General features: G+C 37.6%; 1 protein-coding gene across 1 annotated transcript in view; it reads right to left on the bottom strand.

Moving 5' to 3' along the window:
- Positions 1 to 13137, bottom strand: part of si:ch211-186j3.6 (neural-cadherin) — a 309028-nt gene that overhangs the window by 5848 nt on the left and 290043 nt on the right. Inside the window, exons 30-31 of the mRNA XM_067437563.1 lie at positions 12738 to 12918; positions 5132 to 5376 (exon numbers count right to left, since the gene is read on the bottom strand). Coding sequence (XP_067293664.1) covers positions 5132 to 5376; positions 12738 to 12918 — 426 coding nt within the window. The remainder of the gene's footprint in view (positions 1 to 5131; positions 5377 to 12737; positions 12919 to 13137) is intronic.

Here is a 13137-nt window from a genome sequence, read left to right as displayed (position 1 = left end):
TGTTCATTCACTTAATGTATGTGGTTATTCATTTAATAGCATTGACACTCTCTGAAAGAAGCCCTGGATTTCTTTCACAATACAGGAAAACACAAAGAATGAGAAAGCAGGAAAGGAGAAGAAAAGATTAGTGGGCACTAACTCATCAATAATCAGCATCACTTTGTCAAAGTGGGCTGTAAATGTTCCATCATGCTTTATTTTTATACACCTATATCCTGAGTAATCGATGATTGCCGCCATTAGGAATTCCAAATTCCGTTTAGATGCGGTCCTGTTCCGGTCTAGCCTGGTTTTACCAGACTCTCATACATTTCATTTGTACATAGAGTCTGGCCACTCTCCATTGACAAGGGTTTATTTCCGCGAAGGCGGGCACCCTGTTGAGGTTTAAAACTATTGGATCTGCCCTGAGCCACTCTGGATCTGCCATAACCAATCGCTAACGTTTGGTCGTGACGTATGTCATGCGCCCTTCGCCTGTTTCACTCATGGAAATCCGACAAAATAAAAGTGCACATGTGCGTGCCACTTGTATGCTGTAAATAAAATGTCATATGCTTGGTATGATAATAAATGCTCCTATAAATAACGGACCGATTCAAATGTTTAAGTGCTTTTATTTTAATTTGTTTGAGCGGTGATGAAATACATTGCTCTTCTAAATACTTGCCAGCATTTTAAGGAAATACAAGTCTATAAATGCATCCTAATAACAGCAAAGCACCCGTATGGTGTTCTGCAGTGGTCAAAAATGATTACAAACAGTGAATTTTGAAGTGATATATTGTTGATAACTCAAGAGATGTGGATTCGGACAGCTATTACATCAACACGACCTTGCGTTTGTCAAAAGCAGAAGGTAATTGGGCCGGGGATTTTTACGCGGGTGGTGAGAGACGGACGGCAATAAAATAACTGACCAGTCCCTGTAACTTAAATGATGGCAATACCTTCCGACCCCACGAGAAAGTGTTATCGTCCAAATAGCTTCAGCCAACTCCTTCATCACTAACGAAGCGATCTGGAAAATCAAACTTTTCCCGAATTTGTTTGGAGAAAACCTAAGACTACACAGCAGTCCCAGACGTAGTACTGAAGAAAAATGAAAATTGAGCGGAAGTACGTAGGAGGGCAGAGCCAGGCTAGTTCCGGTCTCCATCAGAACACAATGTCAAAGCGCGGTAAAAACAGCATCTGAATTCAGTGTTGAATTCAAAGAAACTTTTTAAACATTACTTAAAATAAAACCCTGTGCAGGGTTAAGCTGTGATGTTGTTGGCTGCATACAATATAGCAATAAACTGCAGAAAATCTTGGAAAGTATATGTTTTGAGCATCGTTGAATCTGTAGAGAATGTCCATATACAGCACTGTATGCCTTGCATTTGACTGCGATCGGGATCATATGTGTTCAGATAACTTCTGACATCTTGTGTCATCTACTCATGAAACTTTGATGAGTGAGGTGCTGACATTGCTATAGCTACATTATCAGCTTGGAAAATACACTAGTTTGACTAGAAAAACTGGAGACCTGATATGTAAAGCATCATTCCAGTAAGAATTAGATGAGACATTGGTGTCCAGAAAAAGGTGGATATGTCAGTAAAAACGGAAAAACAGTGTGTAGTAAGAGTGTAATGCTTAGTATTTTAATGTGACATGGTCTGATTACACGTGAGAAACATTAGTATGAAGGTTGAAATACAATCCAACTAAAGAATTTCCAGATCCGGATCCGAAAACAAAACACGTTATACTAAAGCTCACCTTCCCACTTACAATTCAGGCCCTTATGTCAGTAACCTATCTCCGGAAAGAAGCAGACACTCTCCTCCTTTAAATCAGTATGAGATTGAGCATATGACACTGACATTTACTTCTATCTTCACATGGAATAATCTACACACACACACACACACATACCAGATACAGATAATAATAAAGGTTACATATTATCACATACCGTTTCATTTTATCCCCCAGTCTCATTTACACACACACACACACACACGCACGCACGCACGCACGCACACACACAAGTGTTTCCATGTTTTATGGGGACTTTCCATAGACATAATGGATTGTATACTGTACAAACTGTATTTTCTATGCCCCTAAGCCTACCCATCACAGAAAACATTCTGCATTTTTACTTTCTCAAAAAAACTACTTCTGTATGATTTACAAGATGTTTTCATTATGGGGGACCAAAAATTGTCCCCAACAAGAACAAGAATTTCGGATATTGCCATCTTTGTGGGGACATTTTGTCCCCATAATGTAGGGATTACCAGTCCACACACACACACACACACACACACACACATGCACGCACGCCCACACACACACGCACACACGCACACGCACGCGCACGCGCACGCGCACCCACATGCACACGCACACACACACACACACGCACACACACACACACACACACACACACACACACACACACACACACACACACACACACACACACACACACACACACACACACACACACACACACACACACACACACACACACACACACACACACACACACACACACACACACACACACACACACACACACACACCACTGCTTGGCTTCAAATGCCCCGGAGCCTCAACAGAAGATCAAATAAAAACCATTGCTATGACATGATTGTGTGTGTATCTGGGTCTGGGTTTGCCTACATTATGGGTCATCATTCCCCACAATGGTAGCAAAACCTGAACTTAACTGGCCCCAAGAAAACAACCAATAAATTATATCTTAATGAACATATATAATATGTAGAAAGCTTTGTGTGACCGTAGGAGTAGAGAAAAAATATATAGTACAATTAGCTCCACTTAAAAACAATAGAAGCTGATGAAGTGTTAATGTATGTGTCAAACAAATGTATCGTTGTTTGCTCCATTCTTTCTAGACTTTTAAAAAAAAAATGTTCATCTGCATCTTAAACTGTTCATCTTCACAAGTTCTTTTGAACTAAATTTAGAACACCATAAATCTCTGCATAGCATGTCAACTCAAAAGAAAAATTATTAAGTATATGTTTTAAGCTAGACTTGACTATATTGGACTGAAATTCAAATATAATATGTAACACACACAATGCAAGGTCACAGTAATCCATTTGCTGTGAAAAATCTGATGGTACTGAGTTAATTTGGGTTAATAAATTGCACTCATTATATAAAACATGACACTTTTCTTAGAACAAAACATGACAGTTTGATTCATTAATTGGCTAATTTAACAAATAGCTTGCATTAGGACTTTTCTTCAAATGATGGTTAAAATACTAATGAGAAACGATTCTTCTTTACTGTGACAAAAAAAAAAAAAAAACACCCTGTAATTATCCCTTTATGATTTGACAGTACTGTATCTGTTTGGCTTTCAGATGCATGAAAACTGAAATGTAAACTACAGACACACTACAGCAGAACATGATTGGATGATTGGGACAAGGCATATGTGCAAACCAATGTGGAAGCACAGTCTAGTCACATTTAGTAGAATGAAAAAATACAGAAGTCCTGAGTTCTAAACTTGGGTATAAAAAGGATTTATCTGGCATATTTTTAATCTCAGAGCAGATATCCCCAAAATTCATGGAAAATGGAGATGGAGATACTGACACTTTACTGAGAGTCTCTTAAATGAAAGAAACTTTTTCAAACAGACATTAAAAAATGATCCCATGAGAGTCACAAAAAGCGAGAGATTGTCAAAGAGCACTATAAACCATAATCATTCAAGTCCATCTTTTGAAGTTATGATGGGTCGTTATTCCCACAGGTGGCCATCTACACTGTGAATGTCAAATCTGCATATCAGCTTTGACAAAGATACTTGACAATCCAGGTTTAATAGAGGACAAGTGATGCCTCCACACTGAGTAACCATAAGTACAATATGCTTATAAATGTGTGTGTGTGTGTGTGTGTGTGTGTGTGTGTGTGTGTGTGTGTGTGTGTGTGTATATATACATATATACACAAACCATCTCACCACATAATTATCTGTCCCTGAGGTTTGACGGATGGGCCTATTCCCTCTATAGTGATATGTTAGTCAGCAGGGGGCTGTTTCTAGCAGGAAAGAGTGAGTCCTGGCTGGTTAGGTGGAGGCGTAGTGTTAGCATGCTTTGCTAAACCTATTAACCGCCTTACAGGAAGAAAAAAAATCTTCTTAACGCTCCGCGAAGCCTTTCATATGGCAGAGAGCGCTTGAGCCATATTTCTCCCTGCTCGTCTCTATTTGGAATCGGTCCAAACCAACAGGATGGAATGCAGAAAAACAATGAAGAAGAAAAATCACAGAGGAAGGGGGGATAAAAACCTTACTGACTACTTAAATTCAGTTGAGGATGGTTGGGACCATTGAAATTCTGCCCAAAACCCTTGTGCATTGATCTCAATTTCCAGCCCGGCTTGGGTAAACAGCACAGTGTGTGCCTACAAATCAAGTAATTAACACTTTAAAAAGCAACTGGAGCTGAGAATGAATAAGGTCATGTCAAATCTATAATGGAACGAAACTGCGAGAGGAGGAAAAAGATTGTTTGGTTCCCTTTGGCCTCGAGCGTAACCATACGGGCAGAGGAGGACGATGGAACGAAGGGAGTTAAAACGAGTTTCAACAGTCATGATCATTGATTATGTAGACTGTGTTCTTTACCGCTGTCAGACAAAGCGAGAAAAATGCAACATGTGGGAACAAGAAACCTTCGCATGTATTAGAAATATATACATGTGTCAAATTCTTAACAGCTATACTACACTGGAAAAATAGGGAAAGTCATATGAATAAATACATATCAATAATGACATGGCATGAATATTGAAGTGCCAACCACCAAAATAAGATTTAAAAATACATGAGGTTCAGCAGAGGAGGAAGAACATTAATAGTTAATATTTATGTGACAAACACCAGGCTGATCCATTCAAGGCTCCTACTGAAACTGATATTTAGCAGTTAACCAACAATTGGTGTGTTGACTGTGAGAGACATTATTAAATTTGTAAAATTCACCAAAATTGATTAGGTCACTCTTAATGCAACAACTCACATTTATCAATGAATTTGTATTATGATAATAAATGAAAACATGGTGAAGATAAGTACCTAGTAGGGCCATAAAGCAGATGCATATGGCGAAAAGGGAGCTGAAACTGAGACCCACATCATCTCTGTAGATGGCCAGTGTCACCTCGCAGTGCCGGCCACGGTAGCCCTCTGGACAGTGGCATGTGAATTTGGAGGGAGACTGTGCCACACACGTGCCCCTGTGACATGGGCGGCTGGCACAGAGTGTGTACACACAGAATTTTCCAGTGGAGTTTGCCTTGACCATGTGGCCTGGGGGACACCTGTGATTGGAGGAGACAAAAAGGGTTGAAACATTAATTAAATGGAAATATAATAATATTGTGTATGTAAGTAAAAAGGATTGAAAGTTTCAGTATTTTAATGGTAAAATATTAAACTACGGCCCATACATTCAGTAAATAATTTTCTAATAGAGGACCCAGTAATAATGGCAACATGCCAACAGTTTTTTATTATTATTCATCTTAATAATTTTCAAATGTCTTTAATGGATTTTATTTACTGCTTATTTTGGTGCTATTAGTTTAATAGCATAGGTCAATATAAAAGGAAAACTTTTTTGGTCTACTTATAAATGATATACAAATGGTACAACTACAATGTTTGCGAAACTTTTCACAGTAAGCTGGCACATTTAAAACCCTGTATGAAAAAAATAAGCTCGAGATCACATGCTGGATTATTATTTTTTTGCCCTGGAGATGTGTAGTGTAGAACTGATGTATCGCTGAAAGAATAAAAAATTTGACTGAATATGTGACAAAAAAATCTTAACATACTCTAAAAATCTCAAGGGAAACCATACACACACACACACAGTGCAGAAACTCAATGTGACCGGCATAGAGGGTGCTTATCAGATAAGATAAAAACAAGAATAGGCCAGCCTGTCTGCAAGTCAGAGGCAATACCTGCAGACAAACAACAACATGTAATCAAAGACACAATCGAATACACAGCAGCTGCACAGATCTCACAGCCAGAGAGGACAGCGGACAGGTCTAGGGTGATGAGTGCCCGCAGATATCATACCTGTGTACAAAAATTGGGACACTGTACAAATTGAAAATAAAAACAGATTGCAATGATGTGGAAGTTTCAAATTTTAATATTTTATTCAGAATACAACACAGATGACATATCAAATGTTTAAACTGAGAAAATGTATCATTTTAAGGGAAAAATAAGTCGATTTCCAATTTCATGGTATCACATCTCAGAAAATTTGGGACAAAGCCATGTTTGCACTGTGAGGCATCCTCCCTTCTTTTTATAACAGTCTGCAAACGTCTGGGGACGGAGGAGACAAGTTGCTCAAGTTAAGGAATATGAATGTTGTCCTATTCTTGTTTAATACAGGCTTCTAGTTGCTCAACTGTCTTAGGTCTTCTTTGTCGCATATTCCTCTTTATGATGTGCCAAACCCTTACGCAACAAAAATATATTTCTCAATATATTAGTTGACAATATATTTCATGTGTCTCCATATATTGTGAAATTTACATGGTAATATATCATATGATATATTATATAATAATATATTATATATGCAAGTCATATATTGCAATATATGGGACAATACTGCAATTATTGCCGTTTTCATATATTGACTAAATACATATCATTATACTATTCAATATATTGCTATGTATATTGAAATATATCCTATAATATATGAAATTATATATTGGAAGAGTCATTGTATATATATATGTAAATATATATGTAAAATTATATGAGATAATATACCTCAATGTACTGGATAATATAATCAGATTTATATGGGAACATATGTCTTAAATATATTGATTTATATTACATAGTATATAATTATCATTGTATACATGGTAAATATGAAATAATCTAATGTACACTGTCTGTCATATATTTTAAAATATAACAGATTAAAATATAATATAGAAATTAGGGCCGCGACTCGATTAAAAAAATTAATCTAATTAATTAGAGGCTTTGTAATTAATTAATCGCATTTTAATTGCATATAAATATTTGACCTGAGAACAATGAGAAGTAATTTTTCACATGTATTTTTAGTATACCATTGAATAATGACTGAATACATAAGCTTAATCAACAAAATATAGTTTATTTATTTCAGTCCAGCAGACCAGTGCATGTTTGCCAGTTTAGCAAAAGCATTTTTGTGATATTTGAGGCTCGATGTGCTGCGGTGATACGCGAATTCCTTGTTGTATAGCTTGCACACAACCATGCTCTTGACGACGCTTCCATTCTTTCGTTTTTTAAAACAAAATTTCCCATCCACGGGGCCAAGCAAAGCGGTCTCATCAGCTTCTTCGTTCCATGGCTTCGTTCATGTTCACATGGTTCGTTGTTGTCGTGACTCCGGAGCGCTAGTTGGTGTTCCAGTATAATTGGTCCGTCGAAACTCATTCATTGAAAAACGTTCCGCGGTGCAAAAATAAGTGTGGTAAATTTTTTTTTTTTTTTTGCGTAATTAATTAACGCGTTAAAGTCACGTAATTAACGCGTTAAAGTCACGTAATGAATTAATCTTAATTAACGCGTTAAAGTCCCGGCCCTAATAGAAATATTTTCTAAATATAGAAAATATATTGAATGTCATGCACCATCATATTTTCTAAATATAGAAAATATATTGAATGTCATGCACCATCTGATTTGGGCTATTGTTAATCAACCTCTGTAAACATATGCAGGAGCTTGCTTAACTCACAAAAAATACTTTGTTTCAATAAACATACATGAAATAATTCAGTTTTGTTTGTATATCAATGTATTTTAATATATGAATCAATATATAGCAATAGGTTGTCCATCCATATATTGCTATATATTTTCAAATATATGAGGAAGTTTCTGATACATTGAAATATATTTTCTAATGTATTGCAATATAAATTCTAGTATATTGCAATATATTTTTGTTTCGTAAGGGAATGTATTCTATGGATGAAAGATCTGGACTGCAGGCTGGCCATTTCAGTACCCGGATCCTTCTTCTACGCAGCCACGATTGATGGCTGTAATTGATGCAGCATGTGGTCTGGCATTGTCATGTTGGAAAATGCAAGGTCTTCCCTGAAAGAGACGATGTCTGGAAGGGAGCATATGTTGTTCTAAAACTTTGCCTTTCCAGATGTGTATGCTGCCCATGCCACATGCACTCATGCAACCCATCAGAGATGCAGGCTTCTGAACTGAGCGCTGATAACAACTTGGGTTGTCCTTGCCCTCTTTAGTCCGGATAACATTTTTCCAGTTTTCCCAGTTTTCCAAAAAGAACTTCACATTTTGATTAGTCTAACCACAGAACAGTTTTCCACTTTGCCACAGTCTATTTTAAATGTGCCTTGGCCTAGAGAAAACACCTGCACTTCTGAATCATGTTTAGGTATAATGTTCACCGACAATGTTTTCTGGAAGTATTCCTGAGCCCATGTTGTGATTTCCATTACAATACCATTCCTGTATTTGATGCAGTGCCATCTAAGATCATGGGCATCCAGTATGGTTTTCTGGCCTTGACCTTTACACACAGAAATTGTTCCAGAATATTTTTCCTCAGCATTGGGGGAAGTGGTGATCCTCTGCCCATCTTGACTCCTGAGAGACACTGCCACTCTGAGAGGCTCTTTTTTTTTTTTTTTTTACCCAATCATGTTGCCAATTATAAATTGTAAATGTTCCTTAGCTGTTCCTTAAATGCACTTTTAACTTCTCCGACCTCTTACTGCTACCTGTCCATTTTTTGGAATGCGTAGCTCTCATAAAATCCAACATTAGCCAGTATTTGGCATGAGATTTCAAAATGTTCCACTTTCAACATTTGATATGTTATCTATATTATATTGTGAATAAAATATAAGTTAATGAGATTTTTTAAATTATTGCATTTCTTTTTTATTCACAATTTTTACAGTGTCCCAACTTTTTTGGAATCAGATATGTATATACCTTCAACTGAGGTGTGTTCCCACGTAGGTCCTGCATGTTCCCCAAAGGTTCTCTAAAGGTGACAAAAATCCTGAACCTTTGTAGAACATTATGGACATTCCTAAAAAGTCTTCTATTGGTTATAAAAGTTTTGCAGTTCAAGGTTCCTGATGTGACTTTAGGGGGATGTCGCATTTTGGCTTTTCTATTGTCATGGAGCCACATTACAAAGAGAACATTTGGGAAATTGACAGAACGTTCCCACATGGTCCTCTGTTAGTCAAATTATAATGTTTCTGATACGACTTTAGGTGGGCGTCCCATATTGTTTATTCTATGGTCGCAGAACAGTGTTACAAAGAGGATATTTAGGACGTTAACATGACATTCTAATGCGGTTCTCTGTTAGTCAGATGGGAATGTTTCATTCGAGACTGCGCTGCAACATATCTTGTTCAGTTCAGGGGTCTCTACACTTCATTCCCATTCCCAACGTTTGCAGGACCTTTAGGGGACCAACCTGGAATGTTATTTGTTGTTCTTAATTAGATACTTCCATCACATTTACTTAATGTTTTCAGAACATGTAAGATGGATCAATACCAAATGTTTGTACAACTTCATATTCAGAACATGTAAGTATTAGGGTTGTCATAAAAAAAATCTCATTCGAATGGATATCAAATATCAAGCAATGTATTCAAATATATTTGAATATCTACGGACACCGCCGTAATGAAGATTTAATCACAGTCTGACAGTTCTAAGGGACTCGCCACAGCCTGTATGGGAAAATAAATTGTTAACTTAATGTTTAATGTTTGAAACAGTAGGTTATCAACTTAATCGAAGTGCCACTATATGCAATCATCAAAGCTTTCAGTTTGTCTACCGCATCAGATGTCGACGCTGTCCTCTCCAGCTGCTGGAATTTGTTTAAGGATGCCATAGCAACTCTCAACGGCCACCAGGACTTATACGGTTTTATAAAAGCTATTTATTTGTTGTAATAATCATCTCAAGAAAAAAATCTTCTCAAGAAAAAAATACATTCTAATGTCAGGCGCAGTTGAAATAGTTGATTGTTTGCTTGCATTGGTAGCTAGGTTTAGGGACCTTGTCATTATGTCAACATTATCTTTATAACTTCTTACGAAATAAAAAATGTATCCCTCAGCTCAGAAAAATGTACTTTCCTCTCTTGTCAACATGTTTGGTGCATGTGAGTGCGGGCTGCGCGCAAGGGGGTAATCTAGCGCTCGGAAAGCGTTCCACCCCTAGGGGCTGCCATTGCTAACCAAGCCATCACCTGCTGTTAGCATCCCATTGACTCCCATTCATTTTTGAGTCACTTTGACAGTGAATAACTTTACATCTGAGACGTTTAAAGACTCCATTTGTCCATTGTTTATTTATAAAGAAACACGACAATGTATAAAAGGCTTCATTACCTTGTATCTTACACTATCGCCCCGCAGAAGCTGTTTTTGTAAAAATAGGCTAACGATTGCGTCATAACCAACGCGACCCTGTCGCACAGTTGAGAAATTACCGTATAGACCTGAGGAGACGCTCGCAGGAAATCTTTTACTGTCTATGAGACAGTCGGGGGGACGTAGAGACATGTCCTGGAGACTAGTCTGATAAAGTCAAGGGGGAAGAATGGGGAGAAGCCCATAGTGAGCCAAAAGCAACGGGAAAAAATATTTAAACAACGTGATTCAGATTTCGCTTTCCACATCTACTAGAAGACTCACAGCTGACAGACAGGAGGCTCACGTCACATCTACGTCGTCAAGCTCAGTCTGAGCCTGCGCAGTTCGCTCAGCCATCAGGAAGTGAGTGCCCCTAGGTTGACTTCATTCTTTCGCCGTTGACGTCAATGGGAACGCTCCGTCCATTTCTTTTACTGTCTATGGCTGCGCGGCACGCGCTCTTCAGTGCTGAAGGCGCGCGCTGTATACGTCATATAAGGACGCACACTCAAAAGTAATCCAGTCAGGTCGTATATGGTGAAATGTTCCGTTTTATCGATTCATGAAAAGATTTATCCCATCCATCTCAAACCGATTACAATTTCATTCAGTTTGGGTATTTTTATTACGATTGAGGTGTTTATATGGAGCATTTTCATTCATATTGGACTTTTAAACTGATTACAGTGCTCATGTTACTCGACTGTAAAAAAATGCGCTATGGCACTATAAAAACCGGATAGTTTATTTATAGTTCGATTGCGGATATTTCACATCATGTTCGAATGCATATTCGAATATCGAATAAAAAGTGACAGCCTCAGCAAGTTATATTTTGTGAATGTGCGCAAATCGCCTTTATGAATGTGCTTGTTAGCACGCTGGCAGCTATATGGCTAAAGTTACCACTGCTTCTGACTTTATTCACAGAGATCAGAACTATGTCATTAGTTTTATTTTTAAGAAGCAATAAATGTGTGCTTTTGAATTGTATAGACAGTGAGCATTTTGGGGGCTAAAAATTAAATCTGGTGTCTATGAACACAGTAGGAGACAATGTAAACTTTAGCCACATTAGCAAATTCAGAAAGGTGATTTGCAAACACACATTATGGATTACGAAAGGTTGGTATTGATCCATCTTTTGAGAAGCAACTTTTGTGCAAATCCTGCGTTTTACTCTCCCTCTTTTGCAAAGCATTCAGTGTACATTGATTCACACAAACATGTTTTGTTAAACATTTAATAAACGTGATGGAAGGACCTAAATAAGACCAAAGAATAACATTCTATGTTGATCCCCTAAAGGTCCTGTAAACATTATGGGAATGTAGTGTAGAGGGAACGTCACAGTAATGGTCCCCTAAACATTCCCAGAACGTCCTAAATGCACCCTGAAGATCCGCCAAATAACATTAGTGTGTTACCAGGTGACGTCATTGATATCAGCAGGGAAGTTCTGAGAATTTTCTGGGAACATCAAATTTCCACAAAAAAGGGTCCCCTAAACGTTATGAGAATGTCCCGAATGTTCCGTGAAGGTCCTCCAAATAACGTCCCCGAACTCCACATCATGATCGCCTCAGAACGTTCTGGGAAGTTTAATAGGTGACATCCTTGACACCAGCGGGGATATTTTGAGAAAGTTCTAAGAATGTGAAATTTCTACCGGGGTTTACTCATTACCTCAGGGTTAAAATGCGAAAGTCTTGGCTAAGTAGAGTCCCTAACTGTGTGTTTGTGTGTCCTACACTGAACAGATTAGAGGTTATTAAAACTAACCAATAAAAAATAAAGATTTTATTTATTTATGTAACTCATTTTCAAATGTCTTTATAGATTATATTGTTTGACCCTTGTCAAGAATATTCAGGAACTTGACTAGTCAGTAAGCTTGGCATTGACAAAGGTCACATGACCTTTTTTGAGTAAAGTATTGATTTTATCTCACACTTGATGATTTCTTTGGTAGAGTGTGTTCACTTCTTGAAGTGTATAACCCTTGTGAAACAATACTAAAATACTTTTACTAAAAAGAATTTTAAAAGTAAAAAGTGTGAATAAGAATATTACATACAATATCTAATATTACATACAGTTTAAAACTATGATAATCTTTATTTATATAATTATTACTTGTAATAATGACTGTCCCTTCAGTTTTGGCATAATTTCGACTATAGACCCTTATATGAGTATCTGTGTACCTGCATTCATGGATTCTCCACAGGTCCACACAGGTGAATGGGGGGCTACATTGGTTTTTCCGGCAGGAGTCGGAGGAACAGCCCAGAGACACACCCTGAGAGCTGACCACCGACACCCCCTCTCTGGCTTGACCATCCAGAGGAATAAACCGCCCATTGAGCCTCAGGTCCCGCATACAGCCTGTGCCAATGAGGAAAAACAAAATAAAAACACAAAGCCAACATGTTTCATGTTTCAGTACAAATATAGCAAAACGTACAAATCCTCCTCTTACAACTACTTAACATACAGTACACTAACTTCTTCGCAACAAGGACACAGTCAAACTGAGCTCAACATGATCCACACATAAGATGAGCTTTTAAGAAAAGTGCTTTTAGAGTCCATTTAATAAACACA

Source organism: Pseudorasbora parva, chromosome 1 (genome assembly GCF_024679245.1).
Source record: "Pseudorasbora parva isolate DD20220531a chromosome 1, ASM2467924v1, whole genome shotgun sequence".
In the NCBI taxonomy this organism is placed as follows: domain Eukaryota; kingdom Metazoa; phylum Chordata; class Actinopteri; order Cypriniformes; family Gobionidae; genus Pseudorasbora; species Pseudorasbora parva.
This window is presented reverse-complemented; position numbering and strand designations above follow the sequence as displayed.